We start from the raw sequence: 19,586 nt of genomic DNA on the forward strand, positions 1-19,586 counted from the left end.
ACTTAGAGTGTATCAGTCAGTGGGCTAACACTCGTTCTCTGGCTGATCAAAGAACTCTGATTCACGATTGAATATTTATTTGGCAAATAAATATTTGAAAAATGAATTTTATTTGATGAATGCTGTTTGGTAGATTAAGATCTTTCAGAATATGGACTAGGGGAAGAGAAGTCTGGTGGCTTCTGTCCACGGTGATTGACATCACAGGAAACCAATGCTGTAGGCAGCTGGTCTGCTTTGTTTTTCTCTGCTGAGCTCTTTTTTAGTGTGACTCTTGGAGGATGAATGGCAGAATTCATGACTGGAAAGGTAGGAATTTGGGACTGTTTTCAGGTCATTTTAAGGTAGGCTGTAAAAATTTTTTTTTTTTTAATGTTCATGATTTTGGAATGATGGGCATAGAGCCAAGTAAATCAAGGTGTGTGTGTGACTGTGGTTGGGGGGATCAGAGAAAACATCAGGCATTATGATGTCACATTAGAATGTCAAGCTCAGTAGGGGCCAGTATGACTTTTAAGTGACAAGTATTTGGGGGCCAAGTATTTGGGGACAAGTCTTCAGTGTACATGGACTGAGTTTAAAAACCACTCTTCTGGGAGTGGAGGCACTTTGACTTAATCGGAAGAGCTTCTTGACTCTGGGCACATCGCCTCCCCTCTCTGGACATCCTCCAGATAAAATGAGGGGGATGAGGAGGATGAACAGTGGCTTTTAGAGTCACTTTGGCCTCTTCAGAGATTTGGTTCTAATTATCTTCTGTGTTTAGAATGCATGACTTTTTTCAATAACTTAAAGCCAAGCAACCTCAGTTTCATTCTTTTGCCAATGGCACCTTCTTAAATGTTAATGTTAGATGTGATTCTATCTTATCCTGGTCCAAATCTAACAAATCAAGATAGAATCCTAAATTTTGAAGGATCCAAAGGATATTCAGTCAGTACCTCTCTTCATTCTTAAAATATGTATAAAATGGCTCATAATGACCATCAAAATGAACGTATTCCACCCCTGCGCCATGAGGGATATAAATTGGTTGTGAGGAAAACACACAGCACGAAGGGAAAGACTTCTGGGACCGTCAGATATCCAGTACTACCTGTGAAGTCACTTCTGGGTTTCTGGGGAGCACATGAGGGAACCACAAAGATTAGGGTCACCTGGGCAGTAATTAACCAAAATGGTGGTTGTTGCCAATGGTGAAGTTCATTAGGTTGCGACTCTGCTTAAGAACAACAAGGAAAGCAGTGTCTGGGCTGGAAGATGTTGGAGGCCACTGAACACAGAAAACTGGGTCCATGGGAAGAGGGTAAGACGAAGCAGTCCATTTTAGGTGGGGCAGGCTGCAGCTTGAGCCAGCAACCACCTGGCTCCTGGTGGAGACTCTCCGAGGCCCTTCCAGCCCCACACTCTTTGCTGCCTTGTTTTGAATTCGTTTCACAGCATCAAAGGTACGATGAGACGTTTTGTTCATAACATGTCTTAAGCCTGCCATTTGAATGGGGCCAGTTTTCAGATAGGCAGAGGTGCTGATTACTAGCCCTGTCCAATTTAGAGGGACTTTCCAAGCTTTTCAAAACCCATGCAGATTACAGGCGTCATTTAAGCTGCTTGGGTGGGAATCACAGTGGTGACTCCTGTCACCTCGGTGCGGAGGCCTGAAAGCTTGACAGGCTTACAGGTCCAGCCGTGGAAATATTATTGTTTCTAATAGAAATGGCTTGGTTTACTTTTATGTTCATAGTATTACTTGACATAATTAGCAAAGTAAGATCATTGGGAAGCTGTCTTTGATGGCTGAGTGGTCTGGATGTCCAGGAGGTGCGAAGATGACTATGTGGAGACAGACTTTAACTTTACAATTGCCAGTGGACCCTGACTGTTCGCCACATTCCTTCTGCTGGGCACATGGGCGGATGTCAAGCTGAGTCCCATACAGCCCACCTTGGCCCTGCCCTTAAGGCATCTGCTCCGAGTCTGGAGGAGGAGACGTGGAGCTGATAGAATCTGTAACACAGACCAGTGTGCATGGACACTTTACACTTGAGCACAGCTGCTCTCCCCTCCGGCTCAGCTTTTCCGAGGGGCTGTTAGCACTTTGCAGGAGTTTTGTTAAGTCTCCTGCGTCCTGTCTCGCAGTGTGTCTGGGTCAGAGGGGTTAGTTTTTAGCAGACATTTACCGAGGTAATTAGTTCAGGGATCCAGCCAGCTCACCTTTCAGCCCCACACGCTGCGCTAAAGACATCACTCTGAGCGTCTCTATTGGATTGCGTTGGTCCTCTGCCCTGCCTTTGTGGAGGCCTCCTGGCATTTGTGTAGCTCGAATGGTCATGAATGAAAAGCTCAGCTCGCTTCGGTCAGTCCCTGAAGTGGGCAAAGAGGCTTCGGATTACCCTCTGGTCCCCAGTTTTGATTTCCTCCTGCGTGTGCTTGAGCTGGGAACGCTCCCATGGTGGGGTCCCTGGTTTTCACGGGGCAGCTTCGAGAGCCGGCCACCTGGCTGATGACCTTAGGCTGGTTGGAAAGGGAGACCCAACGCGTTTCAAAATGTGCCATAAAAGATTGGCTCCTGATACATACCGTTGCATTAGAGGTGGTCTAACTTGAACGTTTCCCCCAGCCCTTTCCTTTTTAAATTGTGGCAGGGAAAGGTAACATTGTCTCCTGGCTCTGGATGCTCCCCTCTCAGTTCTCCAGCATCATTCAGAAATTGGGGTTATCTGGGCTTTGTGAAAGGTCCATGCACGGCTCATTCAGCATTGTTCAAGGCAGTAACACATCACTGAACAAATTGCCCCCTTGCATATGCTAATCCCGCACTTAAAAGAACTCACTGTAACACGGGCTGAACAGCCCGAGGGGAGATGGGAAAGAAGGGATGTCAGATCATGTCATGTGACCCTCACATATCTAAAATGCCTGTTTTCTTTGGGTCAACAGTTCGTACTCAGCACAGGCAAATGAAAGTATCCTGTGTGGTTTGGAGAAGATTAGTCCTTGTTCCTGCTTTTGTGTGTGGGAACTGGCCTGGCTGTTGAAGATTCACTGGCTGAAATTCCCACTTTGGGTCTTAAATTTCAGTGCTGTTGGCGAGGAACCCCAAATCTTATTTTCAACAATAAATTAAAAGAATTCAAAAGAGTTCCTTCATTGTCGGGGTGGAAAATGTGATTTTCCTTTTCGGAAAAGTTAATCCCACCTGCTGACTTCGTGTCTTTTTAGAGTGGCACACGCTGACTCTTACAGTCACAGACTACGTCCAATAGAGTGCTCTCGGGTTTGCTCATAGGCCGTTCCATTCCTGACCAGGAAGGCGCAGTGGGAAAGGATGAAAACACATCCCCATATAAACAGCAAGCTACCATTTCTCTAACAGTAAATAGAACAGCTGAATGATTGAAAGTGAGTAGAGCCTGAAGGATCCACCAGGCTTTGGACGGTTTGATTGCATAGTGAGGGTCTCCCTTTTAAGTGCTTAAACCTCTCTAAATGTTTGCCATCAAAGTCTTCAGACGGGGCGAATTAAATGGAATGAAAGGCTGTGTAGGTATCACCTTACTAAAACAGCTATCACACCCAGGTTCGGTTTTCATGTGTACAGAGAGACTTGGGAAGAAATCTTTGATTAATCTTTTTTTTGTCTTGCAGAGTAATTCCCTCTTGGTCCCAGACAGTCTAAGAGGCACAGATAAACGCAGAAATGGGCCTGAATTTTCCAACGACATCAAAAAAAGAAAGGTGGATGATAAGGACTCCAGCCACTATGTAAGTAAATAAAGGACTTGAAATAGTATTTGCTTGCTTACTTCTCACCTTCTGAGTGAGTATACAAGTGTACTCTGAGATCTTAGTGATAATTCCACATCCTTTAAAAGAATACTATAAAAAGGATACATTCTTACATTGTAGGATATTATTTCCCTCTAGCTGTAAATTATGCTTTTGCCAGGCTCGGTATTAAATTTTTGGCTTTCTGGCTTACTTATTCATAAGAGGGGTACAAAAATGCAGGGTTGGCTTTGTGGGTGCACACCTTGTACATTTGCACAGGTCCTGCTCTTAAAAAGACCCCCCTCACCCTTGATTTAATGGTTTGCTCTCAGCCATGTTCACATTCTCAATTTTTGAACAAGGGCCTACATTTTCATTTTGTCCCAGGCCTTGCCAGTGTGGTAGCCTGTCTTGCTAAAATAATCAGGATAAGAATAAGGTGTCACAAAATATCTTTTTGGATGCTATTGTGATAATATATTCAAATTCATGTTAGGTCCCCCCCTGTTTTATTTTTCCCTGAGGAAGATTGGTCCTGGGGTAACATCTGTGCCAATCTTCCTCTATTTTGTATGTGGGTCGCCGCCACAGCATGACCACCAACGAGCAGTATATATCTGCACCCGGGAACCCAACCCGGGCTGCTGAAGTGGAGAGCACCAAACTTAACCACTAGGCCAAGGGGCCAGCCCCTTGTATTAGCTCTTAAAGCAGAGTACATCCTCTTCCATAGAGAGCAATTTAGTGTTGTGAGTCTGTGGTAAAAATGGAAGAAACGCTGGAGGCATCTGGTTTAAACCCTGCAGATGAGATCACACGACTGGTGGATGGAGTGAGGACTCTTGACTCAGCTCTAGCTAAAACCACATTCACGAGGAGTGCAAACCAAGCCAAGTGGCCATTGGCTGTGGTCTCAGGGTCGTAAACATTGCAGCTGACAGATGACTTGGGGTTTCCTTGTGTGTCCCCGAGTGTCTATTTCAGGATAGATGCCTTCTGAGGAACAGTATGAGAGTAGAATGCTGAGTTAGGCCACTTCCTGTTGCTCCTGGAAGAAGTGTCTGCCTCTGGCTGGCTGGTGTACAGGCTGTGTGGAGGTTTAAACACAGGCCTCTGTGCCTCCTGCTGGCTGGCTTAGGCCTGCAGCTAACAGTGGTGACACTTGTTGAGCAGCCACTCAGATTAGTCCCGGGTACTGTGTGCTTTTACATGGATTATTTCATGTAACTCTTAAAACAACCCTGTGAGTTTGGTACCATCACCTCCGATTTATACATAAAGAAACTGAAGCACAGAGCTTCTAAGTGATGCACCCACAGTCAGAGTCCATGGCAGAGCCTGGTGTCACTCTAACTGCAGAATCCACGCTCTTAATCACCATGCTCGGATTCCCCAGCCAAGGGCCCAGGACTGGATATTTTGCCAGAGGTCCTCAAATTGATCCACGCTTTGCACTGTAATAACATCCTGAGAACCCCACTTGTTGGTTCTCCCCACCCCTGCCCAAGCCTTTTTAGCACATGACATTTGCCTCTTATCTTTTGCCCAGAGCCAACTTCCCATGTAGGTACAGTTATGTGTGGATGGTGTCAGCTGTTAATAAGCTGGTCAGAAGGTCATGACATGCAGAAATTTGGACATTTGCCGATAATACAATCCCGAGTTGTTCTGCATGAGGCTCGTGGGCATACGTTACTTACTGGTGAGAGATGATACTCCATAGCTCTGCGTGACTGTTTTGTAACCCGCTTGTACGAGGTACGTCTAGTGGTAAAGGTGGTTGAAAGTTCCCGGGTGCAGATATATACTGCTCGTTGGTGGTCATGCTGTGGTGGTGACCCACATACAAAATAGAGGAAGACTGGCACAGATGTTACCCCAGGACCAATCTTCCTCGGGGAAAAGCAAAAAAGGGGGGGACCTAATATGAGACGATGTTGGAGAATCTGGGACAAAGGTCTCAGACCTTAGATCTTTGACGACAGGTGTCTACTCTGAGGGTTTGTATTTGCAGGAGAGTCCATTACTAAGCTAAGATTTAAATTGCAGAATACTTAAGGACTCACTTCATAGTTCCATTGTAATAAACAAATTTGCTACATTTTGCCAGTTTGGTTAATACACTACATTAACCATTAAATTTTTTTTTTTTTTTCTGACAGAGAAACCCTTTTAGCTTATATTTATTTCACCAACACCACCCTTGAGTTCCTAACACCTGGAGGAAACATTTATGCTTTTCTATGGGCTTTACTAAGAGAAAACAAATTTTCTTTAGTATTAATTTTTTTATTGCATGAAAATATTTCTTTGAATAGAGTATTTTAAATTACCCAGGCTTCCTCATTGGTTGTAATTTTATGCTGTTACTAGTGAATTACATGGTGCCTTTATAACAGTGACAAAAGTACATGTAGTAACACATTACTGAAGAAAGAAATTTGTGTCTCCGACGTGTAATGCTCTCGTATGGTTAGAAAACACGTTCATGACATGAATTTAAAGTTGAGAGTAGCTTTCTAGCTGGACTTGGGGACCACGGAAAGCCAAGCAGGAATATTTGCATTTGTGCTAATATTTCTCAAACATCACATGTATATTCGTAATTTGACAACAACATCAGGAAAAGGATTGTTTAGATCATAAACTAGGGGCCTGCTTGTTTTGGAGAATTCGGGCCCATTGGGTTGTCCTGCTTTTTCCACCTGCCCATTGTATTACTCTGCACTGAAAGACACTAGGCCTTTTGGCTGAGAAATTAGACATTTTCAGTCTGCCCTGAACCGGATGCAGGCTGATGACATTATTAAATTGAACAGCTTTTCTGAACCTTTTTCAAACTCAATGCAACTTTAGAGAGTCTCTGATTAGCAAATTTTATGGCTTTATGAAGCGACAGTAAAAGCCGTGATGCAGGATGCTGGAGCCCTCCAGAGGTTCCATCCTGTCTTCCGTTTCTCTGTCCCAAAGATTCCGAGCTGATCGCCGAAGAGCTTTATGCTTAACGTGAGGGTAGACCTTGGTACCTTATTCCAGCCAATAGCTAGCTTTGTTGTTTAGTTTTTTGTTTGTTCTGTTTTATTTTTTGCAGTAATTAGCAGCCCCCTGGGAACATGGTTTAAGTTTGTCTCTATAATTACGAATTATCTATGAACACTAGATTTGTTGTCTGTCTTCAGGGTGATACACATAAGAGCAGTGACATGAAATTATGTACTTGGTTTGAAATCCAGCGGGAAAAGAGCTCTGCTCGAAGTACTTATGGACTTCAGATTGTAAGAGAGATAGCGCTGTTGCCGACTTGTCCTTACTACGTGCCAAGGGTTTTGCAACTTGACGTCACCTGTACGCAAGTTGGGGTTGTATAGCTGATATGTTACTGCAGCAGCATTCCTGCCCCAGGCTTTGCATGGCCCCAAGGCAGATGAGAAGGGGCCAGGCAGTCTGGAAGGGAGCCCACAGGCCATCCCAGGTCATATTTTTGCCCTGTCTGCTACCAAGAACTAGAGAAAAAGATTGAACTGGGCCTCAAACCCTTTAATAAACGGCGTTAAAATTTTTTTTCTCTAGGACAGCGATGGTGACAAAAGCGATGACAACTTAGTTGTGGATGTGTCTAATGAGGTAACCATCAAACTTTATTTTTAGAGTAGTTTGTGCGAGAAAGGAAGTGGAGCCATGGTGTTGTGGGTTCTTACGACTTCGTATGTTTAGAGCCTAATGGTTGTTCATGGACGGAACAATAATGGCCTGACTCGAACTTCTATTTCGTTTAAAACCAATCTGTTCCCCTAGTCCTGTCCTCTCCAGTGTGCCCTCTAAGCAAAGTATTTGAGCATGAGAAGGGATCTGATTACTTGTAGGTTTTTTCTTTATGGTGTCTTCGTGGGTGTGTTTGCAAACACCATCCTGTTCATTCTAACAGTGTTGTGAGGGTGTATACCCCAAGCCCCCCAAATCTAAAAGGCTTTCAGCATGCTCCTTTAATTTAGAGAATGAGTGTGGAAGTAGAGTGTCTATGCACTGTAAGCGGAATCCTGAAAACTTTGCTTATGCTTGTTAAGGACCCTTCTTCTCCGCGAGCAAGCCCCGCCCACTCACCCCGGGAAAACGGAATCGACAAAAACCGCCTGCTAAAGAAGGATGCTTCCAGCAGCCCGGCGTCCACGGCCTCCTCGGGGAGCTCCACTTCCTTGAAATCCAAAGAAATGAGCTTGGTAGGTGGTAAGAACTGTCACTTGCCTATTGAGCAGTATTTCTTTTCCTTTGTGGACCACAGGACCCTAACATATCTGCGACGTGGGGGTTTTACTGATTGAGAGTTGTATTTTTAAATATTTCAAAGTGAAACTCATCCTTCTGCTCTTTGTCCCCACGCTGTGTTTACTTTTCCCCCTCCGTCGTCTGTTTGAGGCTGTGATTAGAGAACAAGCCTCTGTGTCTGTTGCCTCTCACTTGGGGGATGTGTTCCTGGCTCAGGCTCTCTGAACTTCCCATTTGGCACACAGTTCAAACCTCTTAAGTCCTGAGAAGTCCTCATTGTCTTAAGCGTCCATTTCACCTGGCTTTAGGCAGACCCCTCCTGTCGGGGCTGATTGTGATTGGGTTGCTGGTCAGAATGGTGACCTACTGGAGGCAGCACCCAGGAAACCTGGAACTGGTAGAGGGAGGGGGGGTGACTCAGAACCTGTTCATCCTTTCAGTCATTCAGCAAACACTGTAGAATGTGTCAGCTCTTAACTCCAATAAGTTAGTCCTTACACAGTCCCCAGGCATTATCCCATTTCACTGATGGCGAGGAAAGCTTAAGGTTCTTGCCATGTTTCCATGGCCTGTCAGATCCAAGGCCAGAGGAGCTGGGGTCTCTCCAGCCCATGCTCTCTGCTACACCGCAGCGCTTCTGACTGTGATTCTAGGCCAGGCAAGGTCGAGAGGCAGAAGAAGGTGCCCCGTAAGCCTGTCCTTGTCTCGACCCCTGAAGGCCCCTGCACTAGTGGGTCCTCACTGGTTATGGAGGCAGGTGGGTGGTGACACTTAACTCCAAAGGGTTCTTTTTTCAGGCACATCTCACAAAATGATAGGACTAGTTTAGGCTTTGGCCTCTGAGCTGCTGGTTTGCTTCTCATCAGATCGATGGCCCAGCTGTCTCACCGTGCATCTCAGTCCCACTGCCACTAAAAGGCAAGATGAGAAAAGGCAGCCTCCCTCTGGCATTCTTGGTACCCGGGACATTTGTTTCTGATGACCAGGAACTTTTCTCCGGGTGGTCATCATCCTAACTTGGCCTGGATCCAAAGTCCACAAGCCTGATGGAAAAATACTTTTTAAAATAAAATCTGCGGAGGAAGAAGTGTGATCATGTTCTGTGTCTCTAGCTCGAGTTTTAATTCTGGCAGGAAGAGGAAAGGTCAACATTTCTCGCTCGCAAGTTAATGCTGTCAACATTGTGTGGATTTATGGAAATTGGCTGAGGGAGTAGCTAGAAGGTGCCCAGTGTCCCAGCTGCTGTTGTGATAAATTGTGTAATATGGCTTGGATTAAAAATAATACTCATTTAATTTGTTTAATGATACCAGCATGAAAAAGCCAGCACGCCTGTTCTGAAATCCAGCACACCGACGCCTCGGAGCGACATGCCAACGCCGGGCACCAGCGCCACTCCAGGACTCCGTCCAGGCCTCGGCAAGCCTCCAGCCATGGACCCCCTCGTTAACCAAGCGGGTAGAGCATCGCCTCTTGCTGTGCTTTTTGTTTTTCCCTTTCCCAGCCTGATTCGTCGCCTGTTCATCTCGTGGTGCAGTTTCCCCGTGAATACGAAATGCACTTACTGCCTGTCTCCCTCCTTCCTGTCTCCGAGCAGCCATGATAAGAAACAGATGTTTGTCCTTGGGTTTCGGCAGCTGCACCCTGTTTGGTCTCCAACTATTTACATTTGGCTTTTCTTTTATTTCCAAATAATCCAAATCCTAGGGACTTCAATAAAGTTTCTGATAATTATTCCGCATGTAAGCTCCTTACCAAACTATTGTTGTGTGCCTGGGTTCACTAATGTTGGCTGACCTGGCTGGTCTGGCCGGACGAGTGAGCCTTTTGCCTCCTTGAGTTGGCCGGGTTTCTGCCAGCGCATCCCTCAGGAACTGCGGGTCTCTCCTTCAGGAGAAACTGGGAGGGTTTCCCTGAGACTCCAGCCCGTGAATAAACTCGCACCGTTTCACTTAACCTTCCTCCCTGGGAAAGGAAAAAAGTAACTCCCTGGGCCCGGAGGAAAATCGGCCCCAGCATATTCCTCCTAAACCCGAGCTTTAGTTTTAGTAAACCCACACTCGGGTTTTCATTTGGAATTGGTACCAGGGAATGGAACGTCCAGACTGAGGGAGGAATCTTGGATTTTATCAAGAAAACTTGCTTATGAAGTTGTCAAAGTAAGCAGGTGGTGTCTATGCCTTGGTTTGCCTTCTGTGAGTCGCTCACAGTGATGCTCCTGCGTCTGCCTGCTTTCCCTGGCCGCCAAGTGTACAAGGAGAAAGCGTGTGGGCAGTGCTCCCCTGGGGTCTGTTCTTTCCCCAATGGAGGTGAATTCTGCTATGAGGAAGAAGCGACCCTCTGTGTGAATTGGAGGTGATCCCACCCCCATCCCCCAAGCCCTCCCCTCTTTCTCCTTCCCCCCTAAAGAAGGGCACTAAAGATGACCCTGGAACCGCCGGTCAGAGTGGACCTGAGCGGCCAGTCGAGTCACGTGCGGCTTGTGCTTCCTTGCAGCGGCCGGCCTGAGGACGCCCCTGGCGGTGCCCGGCCCGTACCCCGCGCCCTTCGGGATGGTGCCCCACGCCGGCATGAACGGCGAGCTGACCAGCCCCGGCGCCGCCTACGCCAGCCTCCACAACATGTCCCCGCAGATGAGCGCGGCCGCTGCCGCCGCCGCCGTGGTGGCCTATGGGCGCTCCCCGATGGTAGGGATGCGGGCTGGGGATGCGGGGCGCGGGTGGGGGGCAGCCCCCACGCCTTGGAGCAACGACCCGGTGTCCCTGGCCGCTGCCTTCATCCACATGCCGCCGCATTAAGTCGGGGCCAGTCGCTTTTTGTTTTACTGTTTGTGTGGATGAAAAAAGGCAGTGTTTGGGAGCTACCTCAGCGGGTCGGGGGACATCTGGTTTTCTCCCACCAAAGCAGATTTTTTTTGGTGCGGGGAGGCGATGGAATGACTCAAGGAGCTCACAGGAGCTTTTTCATTCGTTTCCTTTTATTCTGCTTAATTCTTAGGAAAACATATTCGAGGAGCTGTAGTTTTCTTTCCGTGCCTGTAGCATTCCTTAAACCCAGCAGCATGGCTTAGGTGTGAGAAGTGGTCTCTGTGCAGGAGGCAGGAACACAGAGGAGCTGAAACCTTGGGGCAGGGGCTCCTTTTCTCACCTTGCCTTCCGTCACTGTGGAAATGGCCTCATTTTTGACGGGGAAGATATGAAACTGCACGGGAAGGGTAAAATTGACAGGACTCATAACCCATAGCAAAGGAGAGTCCCCCAGTCATTTCTCTCCGCTGTTTGCAGTATTTCACGTGCATTTCTGTCCTCTCCCAGTTTCAAATAGCATTACCTCCAATCACTTGGGGGGATACTACAGTTCGTTGTTTTCCCTTATGTTGCACTGGTTAGAAAGGCTGTGCAGTGGAGGGCAAGACTGTTGACAGCAAAGTGGGCAGCTGAGGGCCTGGATGCCGTCAGCAGGGTGCTCAAACTCAGTGTGAAGCCTTGAGCATTCACTTAGACCAGTGGGATGAAACTGGGGGCAAATTTGCTCCCTAGGGACATTTGGGGATAGCTGGAGACACTTTTTCACAACTAGGGGATGCTATTAAGGGTGGAGGCCAGGAATGCTGCTAAACACCCCACCAGGCCCAGGACAGCCCCTCCCCCAAAGACCTGTCCGCCCGAAGCATGGATGGTGCCAGGGTTGAGAAATCCTGAGTCCGACAGTGTACGCCCTGTACCTGTTCGGGCGAGGCAGAACATGCTGAGTGCAGGGGACTATTCGCGTGGGCAGCGGGTCCTCAGTGCCAGAGCTCACACTCCATCCCTCCGCCCATGGCAAGAAGTATGTTTAGAGGTGGTTCTGTTGCTTCTTGTATTATAAGTTTTCAGTCTGAAAAATGCCAGCACATGTTACTGTTTCTGTTTCTGTTTCTGTTGCTTTGGGGATCTGTGAGTTTCCAGGGAAAAGTCTTTAGAGATGTTCACAAGGGGCCTGCTCTGCGTCCCTGGAGTCTGCGATGCCTTCTTTTGTTCCCAGGTCGGGTTTGATCCTCCTCCTCACATGAGAGTACCTACGATCCCTCCAAACCTGGCAGGAATCCCTGGGGGGAAACCGTAAGTACCTCTAACCCTTCGGTTTTGTTTTAAAGGCAGTTTCTTAGTCATGGGTGTTAGCAGACTTGAATTCCACAGGGAGCACAGGCTCGGGGTTTCCAAGGAGATTTCTGGTGTCTTTTCCTGAGGAGTGTTAACACTCTCTATAAATAGGCACCCTGTAGGTGTCACGCCTCTGTCTTCTCCCTGTGGGTGATTTCATGCGTTTAGTTATTTCCGGAGAGAAGCTGTTGGAGACAGGGATGAGGAGGGCGGCAAGAACCGGGGGTGGTTGGCCCTCCTTGCCTGACCCTTCTTCAGAAGGCTGCTCTGCTCTGCCATTTGGCTAGAGGGTGGCCGCTGGAGATTTTCACCAGGACTGTGTGGTGGGCAGTAAGCTGTCACAGACTCTGGAAATCTCAGAAATTGGAAATGTGTTGTCTCTTTACCCAGCTCAGTGCCACCTTTGCCTTCTTTCGGTGGGAATGAGACCTGTGTGAAGGGCAGGCCCTGTTGGATGCCAGCAGCTGAGGTTCATCCTCAAGTCAAGTTTTGATGAGTGCCTTACTCCGAGAGGTCCAGAATTACAAAATGCAAAACGGCTGTGTGGGGAAGCAAGAAGATATGTTCTAGGGCAAAAGAGCATCCAGAATTTGAAAAACCTTGTCAGTTAATCTTCCAGGGTTGCTTAAAATCACTTGCTTTCCATAATGGTAGTAATTAGAAACGTACTTTCAAAGAATTCGTAAATTTCTTAATTTTTGTATAAAGCAAAATTGAAATACGAGGGTCTGTCTTCCCAGCAAAGATGGCAGAAAGCCTTTTCCAACTGTGATTTTTCTAAATAGAGGTGTATGTCATAGGCCTTCCGTTTATTTTGTTATATCCTCTTCCTTTGTGTGGTTGCTTTCAGCTTTTATTTGTATATCTGTGGCATATTGCATTATTGCATTTTTTTGAGTGTCCACCCAACTGCTCGGTCATCCTCATGTGGTTTCTGATTGGAGGCTTGTTTCAAATAAGCCAGTAGCATGAGGAAAAATGGAATTCTTTACCCCATCATCTGCTTTTAGGAAAGCAGATGCCCATCGCTCCACTTTTCATGCATTATAATGTCTATTTTACCATAATTTGATTCATGATGAAATGAGGCATCTGTCTACGCTAGAAAGGATTTAAGGTGACACATAGGCCCAGGGAAGAGCAGGATTGGGGAGTGTCGCAAAGCTTACTTACCCAGTGGATCTCTTCTGATTAAATTCCCATGAACTGTTGTCTCGTGTGTTTTCCTGGGCGTGCCCCCCACGTCCAGTCCGGGATGTCCCAGGGCACTTCGGGGTTTGTCTTATATGTGGTTGCTGGCAGTGTAGCTGTTGTGTGTTCCACTGACTGGTGAGTGGATACAGGGCAAACAAGAAATGTTGTGACAGGAGGCAATAATTAATAGTAACTGATGAATCTTCGGGGGAAATAATAGGCAAGTCAGGCCAAGTTCAACTGACCATTAGGGAAAGCCAGTCTCTAGCGTCAGGTGTGGGGCGTGTCCAGCCTGCAAGACTCCACCTTGAATGTGGGATGTGGGCAGATGGGGGGAGACGGGCGGAGGGATGAGCTGCAGTGCTGGTCTCGAGGGACAGTGACCGCAGACCCAGTTCCTTATGTTTTCATTTGTCCGTGTGTTTGTATATGTTGTGTATGTTAACAACGCGATTAGCCACAAACTTGAAACCAGTGAATGACAGTGCTGGTGTCATGCTTATTAGAGCTAAGATATTCATGTCCTTGGCTTGTGAGCCCCTTGGATTTGCGTTCACAGCTGCATAAACCAGGATACGATGTGCCAAGGGACGAGGACAGTGGGCACAGAGGCAGAGTTGTGAGACTCCCCTATGAGGTGCTTTTCTCCCCTTGGGGGAGAAGTTCTCTTTCTGGATTTCTCTTTTTAGGATTCTCTTTCAAAGTTGAGGTGAGCCCCATTATGTGAGGAATTAATTAACATCAGAGGGTAAAATGAACTTCCCCACTGTCGCCAGGGTCTGGGCTACACAGTCTCAGGCCGCGTGTTAATCTGTTAATCAGTTTGAGAGGACTCGCGGTTCTCACCCGTTAGTGAAGTGATGCTGCCTGAGGCAGGGCTTCTCAAGTGTCTATGATGACAGACTAGTTTTTTCCCAATATGGCAAAGATTGATACTCTTGTTACATACAACACAGATGAATAGGGGAAGACAGATACAAAATGCAAGTCCCAATTTTTTGTTTTTTACAAGAGTCAGCCTTCGTGGACTGACTCCGTTAAGCTGCTGTGTCAAGTTTCTTGACACTGACTCTTGAGGAGTGAGCTCCCCTCACCGCGGACAGCAGCAAGGGTCTGCAGACCACACTTGAACAGCATCAGGCTGAGGCACTTAAAGAAATGGTGACAAGCCAGTATGTCCGGGGGGGGGCAGACAAGGTGGTAAAGGTTTTGCAAGTGTCATTCTCTGAGAAATACCAATCGAAATAATATTTGGGTAGGGCGGTCGGATGGCTATTCCTGGCTGTTTTTGAGCAAGAAGTGTGTCAGGCTTTGTGCTGGATGCTGGGCATGCTCCGAGAATGAGAATGCTCATCTTCCCCGCTTTGGGAGGCCTACTGATATGTTGGAAATGTGAAAGGAACAGTAAACACTGGAGTTAAGTTTGTGCTAAGTCCTCAGTACTGTGAAGGCAGAGCAGTGCGTCCTAGGCAGCTGTGTGGAGTGACCAGAATCAGGAAGGAGAGGCTTCCTTTGGGCGAGGCAGATACACTGACAGCTGGAGCATGTGCAGGAAGGAATAAGCCCACAGGGTGGAGCGGGCAGTGAGAGTGGGCTGTTGCAGGTAGAGGGGATGAGGGGGACAGCATGCTCCCGGCGCAAAGAGGGAGCTGGAGGGATTCGCATGCAAACTGGAAGAGTGCCTCCTAAGAGTTTGACAGCCAGCAGAGTTCAGTAGGGGCTCAAGGGACCTCAAAGCACCTCTAGTATATAAATGCTCACCTGTGGCTCAAGTCTCCTACGACAGCCTCACCACGAGGCTCTCTGCCTCTGACCCAGCCTGTCTTAGTGACAGGGACTTGCTGCCTCCCTGAGCAGTCTGTTTTCCCTGGCTGCGTGAAAGCTCTTCCAGCCCTTGAGCAGAGATCTGTCTCCCTGGAACTTTCACCCATCAATCCTGGTTCTTTCCTACCCCTGGAGACCACACAGGGAGCTGCGAATCCATCATCCTCATGACAGCTCTGCAGATACTGGGGACCACCATCTCTCCACGAGGCATCTCTTCTGACTGCGTAGGTCCATTGCTTCAGCCCTGTCTTGTGGGATGTGCTTTCAGATCTCCCCCAGACCCCCATCTGCTCAGTACAGTCTAGATAGTCACCTCCCTCCTGTCCTCTCTTCCACAGATTTCATCCAGACCTGCTGCATAGGCAGAAGGGGGACCTTTTAGGAGCTCACAGCTTAGTGATGGAGAGACAACATTAATCAAGTAATCACAAAAATAAATGTATAGTTATAGCTGAGATAAAAGCTATGGCAGAGAGGAACACTGTTCAGTGAAAGCGTATGATGGGCTGATCCCATCTCGGAGGGTCAAGGAAGGATTCTCTGAAGTGTTTTCTGAGCTGCATTAACCCTGTAGGGGCAGAGCATAAACCTCTAGGTGGGGGAACCAGCATATGCAAAAGCCCTGTGGCCTTACATGTTTTTATCCAAGTGGACTAGAGCAAGATGACTCATTGTCACTATTCTCTACTTGTTTTTGGTGTTAAAATGATCTAAGATCCCAATAGGATTTCCCAACCAGCCTGGTCATTTTCCCTCTCTCCCACACCAGTCTCTCCTAACTTCTCCATCTTTGTTAAGGGCATTATCCCCATTCTCTCTGACATCTGGACGCAAACTTTAGCCTTTGATTCTTCCTCGTTTAACTCCCATTTTTACCCAGTCTTCTTATTTGTTAGAATCCTCACTTGTTTTATATCCACTTTTGTCAATAAGATACTAGATGAGTTTTCCCCCTTTTAAAGTATTTCTCTGATCTGGTCCATTTCTTGCTCAGAGATCTTCAAAAGTTACCTATCAGCTCCTGATGTGGCCTTCAGGGCCCCTCTGGGAATATCACCCCAGCCTGCTTTTCCAGCCTCATGTCCTATGTTCTTTGCATGTTTGCTCTGGCCAATGGGATAATGCCCCACTCCCTGAAGATTCCTCCTCCTCCTCCTCCCCCTCCTCCCTCCTCCTTCCTCCCTCCTCCTTCCTCTTTCTTCTTCTTCCTACCTGGAGCAACTTCCCTTCTCACCAGTCTTCACCTCTTCCGGTGGAAGTATTTTCGGTCCTTCAAAGACCACTTCGGTAGCTGCCTTTTTCGTGAAACCTTCGCTGGTGCCTTCCCATTTGTCATCTCTCTCCAGTAGCACCTAGTAACATCTTGTGACACTTTTCACACTTTGGCCTTGAGTTACAATTGTGTGTCCATGTCATATTGCTATCTGCTTCTTCCCACTAGAATTGGAGCTTCTGAAGTCCCCTTGTCCCCTGGAGCACAGATACCCAGTAAACAAACGTTAGCTGTGTTGACTGGGTGGGCGCGACCCCAGGATTGCGTAAGACCCCGTGATTCATCCTTTCCAAAGGAGAGTCAGATTTGCCTTTGCGAGTTAAGGAGTGCTGATTTATAAGTGGTAACCCTGACTGTGTTTCCAAACCCTCGAGGCCAGATTTAATTGGTATTGTTTCGTCAGCTTAACTTGAATTCATTTTTAGTTTTAGGAACTTTACTGCCCTGAGCTTTTTGGTGATCACTGGTGAAAAAAATGCCAAAGTTTAGCCAGGCTGACATCTCCTTGTCGTACTTTACGCCCTCTTCCCCTCGAGCTGTTTTTCTGGCCCTGTAGCACGCTTTTCTCCCCGTAAATACTTGGGGGCTGCGCTCTCCCTGCCTCCTATAGTCGCACCTAGAGGTCAGTAATAACTCAGACTAATAATAGTTTGGCATAAGATTCCAGCTTAGTTCCAGGTGCCTTCACCCTGTGTTTTAATGCTAGACATGTAATTGAGAAATCTCCCACCCACTTGTTTAGTGTTTAAATAAATCTTTAAAGTACCTTTTAGGAGTTGAAGCCTAAAGGGAAAAGAAAGTCTTAACTACATTTGGGGTAAAATTGCCTCTTAGGAAAACACATTTTGCAGCAGTAAATAGGGGCCATCCCGGCTTCCAGCCAAAAGACCTTTCAGTGGCCAGAGCTCCCGCCCACTTTCCCCGGTGCTGATCTTGCCTCTGATTCCTCCCGACCATGTCTAGATTCCACGACTGGTTTACATAGTGGAATTAATTTTGAAAATTTTACTTGCTCTTTTTACTTGCTATGTCATTTGGGTGTTTTTTAATCTATTAAATGCTAAAAGTAACATGCTGGTTTTGTGCCTTATTATCACCATGTGGGTTTTAGTTTAACTTCTGTTTTTCTACCCTTTAATGATCTGTAGCGGATTTCTTGAGATTCTATTGAGGTGCAAGGCCCTTTCTTGTGATGTGAATTATATGCAGCTGCTGGACAGTTGTCCCTCCCTAGTCACCTCTTCAGAAATGACTTTCAGCGTGTCAGATCCAAGTGCAGTTCATATATTTCTTGCATCTGTCCTGCATAGGAGCCTTGGTGCTGCCCCAGCACATTTGCAAATTTGGAAACGTTTAATTGATGGAGCGGGTAGGGTCGAGAACTCAGAATCATAAATGCTGACTTTGGCCAGAGGACCACCTAGTTTGTCAACTAGGCCGTCTCTTCTTGTTTTCTTTGTCTAGTCATTTTCTTTTTCATATCGATTTTAAGAAGTCTGCGTTTGCCTTTTAAAAAACATAAGGGTAGTAATGTATTCAACTAAATAAGGAAACGCATCTCCCACCTTAATGCTTGGAAGTCCGCAGCTGTGCAATTTACTTGTTACTGAAGCCCTCCGTTGATGTGGAAGTGCTGTCTTCGAACAGGGTAGGGATTGCACCTTGATCTGCTTATTTGCTGTTTGGGAGGATGCCAAGAGGGCAGACTGTACAAATCCTGAGAAAGAAGTAAAGGACTTTATAGATGTCAGGGGTTAGATGTCCAGACCCTAAAAAATAGTGAAGGTAAAGCTTGTTATATGGCAAAGAAGGAGATTTTACCCTAAGTAGATGTTACATACTTGAGGACCTATTTTTTCCTTGAAATCTTAGAGTGATATGGCTCTGATTTTCTGATGACCCCACATCACATACTGCCCCGCCCCTCCAGCCACCACCTTGACTATACTAGTTTCTGAGGCTCAGAGTATCCTCCAGAATGACAGTGTATATTCTTCTCCTCTATCTTAGAATGAGCCACATGCCCCAGCCCTCAAAGCCTCCTGTGTCCAGGGCTCCATAATGAAGCACACAGAGGATATGGACATGTCCAGTGTTCTCTTTTGTGTAGGGCAGCTTTCTCCATCCTGATGGGCCCGTCATCCCTCTTGGGGTGAGAATGTCAAAGGCAGTGCCGATGAGGAAGCTAAGGTAAAGGTTAGAGCCCCGCTCTGGTAGTTGGCCTGACCTGGACTTGAATCCTGAAGGGGCCAGTTCCCTCTCCTGTATGGCTCCCCTCTCCCTAACTGCAAAGTCAGGGCATGTGAGCTTCCCCTGTGACCTGGGAACCAAAGGTTGAATCTATACTGTGCTTCCGACTTTTCTGGAAGTATTTTCCCATGTCTCTTCATTTACTTCAATAGTCACGTCTATAGGGCATCTTGTAAAAGTAGGGAAATGAGAACAAATAAGTTAGAAATGGTCCCCACATCTTAGTAGTGACCAATGAAACTCTAACCTGTGTCTCCTTGTCTTTTACTTTATTGTGTGCTTTTCGGTGGCCACATGCAGGGTCGGGCTTGTTGCCTTTGACCTGCGGCCACTTCTGCCGCAGCTTGCTCTGGAAGGTTCCCGTGTCCCCTGGGCCCTGCAGCCTTGGGGAAGGGCCGTGGGTTTCACTCCTTTACTGTAGTTGCTTTCCTTGCCTTCTGTTTTGGTCCACATCAGCTCTGTAGCTCCTGCTGCTCCCCTTTGGGAAAGTTGCTTCCATCTTTTAGGGACATTCGGTACTACTGGGAGTTCCTTGGGAAATGTCGGCTGGCCTAACCCTGGAGTCAGAGGACTGTCCACCTTCTTGTAGCTGACTTTCCTCACCAGGGCAGCCTTTCATGCCTCAATTTATATGTGATTAAGTAGCAATAAACAACTTGGGTTGTGTTCAGAATCATTTCCTGAGTGCCAGCTGTGTGCTAGCTGGAGAAGTCATCCCCCTGGCCCTGAAGAACTCTGGAGTGAGAAAAACAGAAACATGCAAGCGAGCAGTAGTCACGGTGTGATGTGTGCCATGGTGGAGATGCATAGGATGAACCAGGACCCCAGGGAGGAGTCATCCTGCCTGGGGAGGTTGTGGCAGGCCCAGG

General features: G+C 47.1%; 1 protein-coding gene across 5 annotated transcripts in view; it reads left to right on the forward strand.

The window, feature by feature from the left end:
• Nucleotides 1–19,586, forward strand: part of LOC100061341 (transducin-like enhancer protein 1) — an 83,423-nt gene that overhangs the window by 50,872 nt on the left and 12,965 nt on the right. For all 5 annotated transcript variants that reach the window (XM_001495873.6, XM_005604939.4, XM_070248439.1 and 2 more), the window contains 6 exons: nucleotides 3,646–3,762; nucleotides 7,339–7,392; nucleotides 7,833–7,985; nucleotides 9,345–9,489; nucleotides 10,528–10,718; nucleotides 12,055–12,131. In XM_001495873.6, the coding sequence (XP_001495923.1) occupies nucleotides 3,646–3,762; nucleotides 7,339–7,392; nucleotides 7,833–7,985; nucleotides 9,345–9,489; nucleotides 10,528–10,718; nucleotides 12,055–12,131 (737 nt within the window). The remainder of the gene's footprint in view (nucleotides 1–3,645; nucleotides 3,763–7,338; nucleotides 7,393–7,832; nucleotides 7,986–9,344; nucleotides 9,490–10,527; nucleotides 10,719–12,054; nucleotides 12,132–19,586) is intronic.

Source organism: Equus caballus, chromosome 23 (genome assembly GCF_041296265.1).
Source record: "Equus caballus isolate H_3958 breed thoroughbred chromosome 23, TB-T2T, whole genome shotgun sequence".
Lineage (NCBI taxonomy): Eukaryota > Metazoa > Chordata > Mammalia > Perissodactyla > Equidae > Equus > Equus caballus.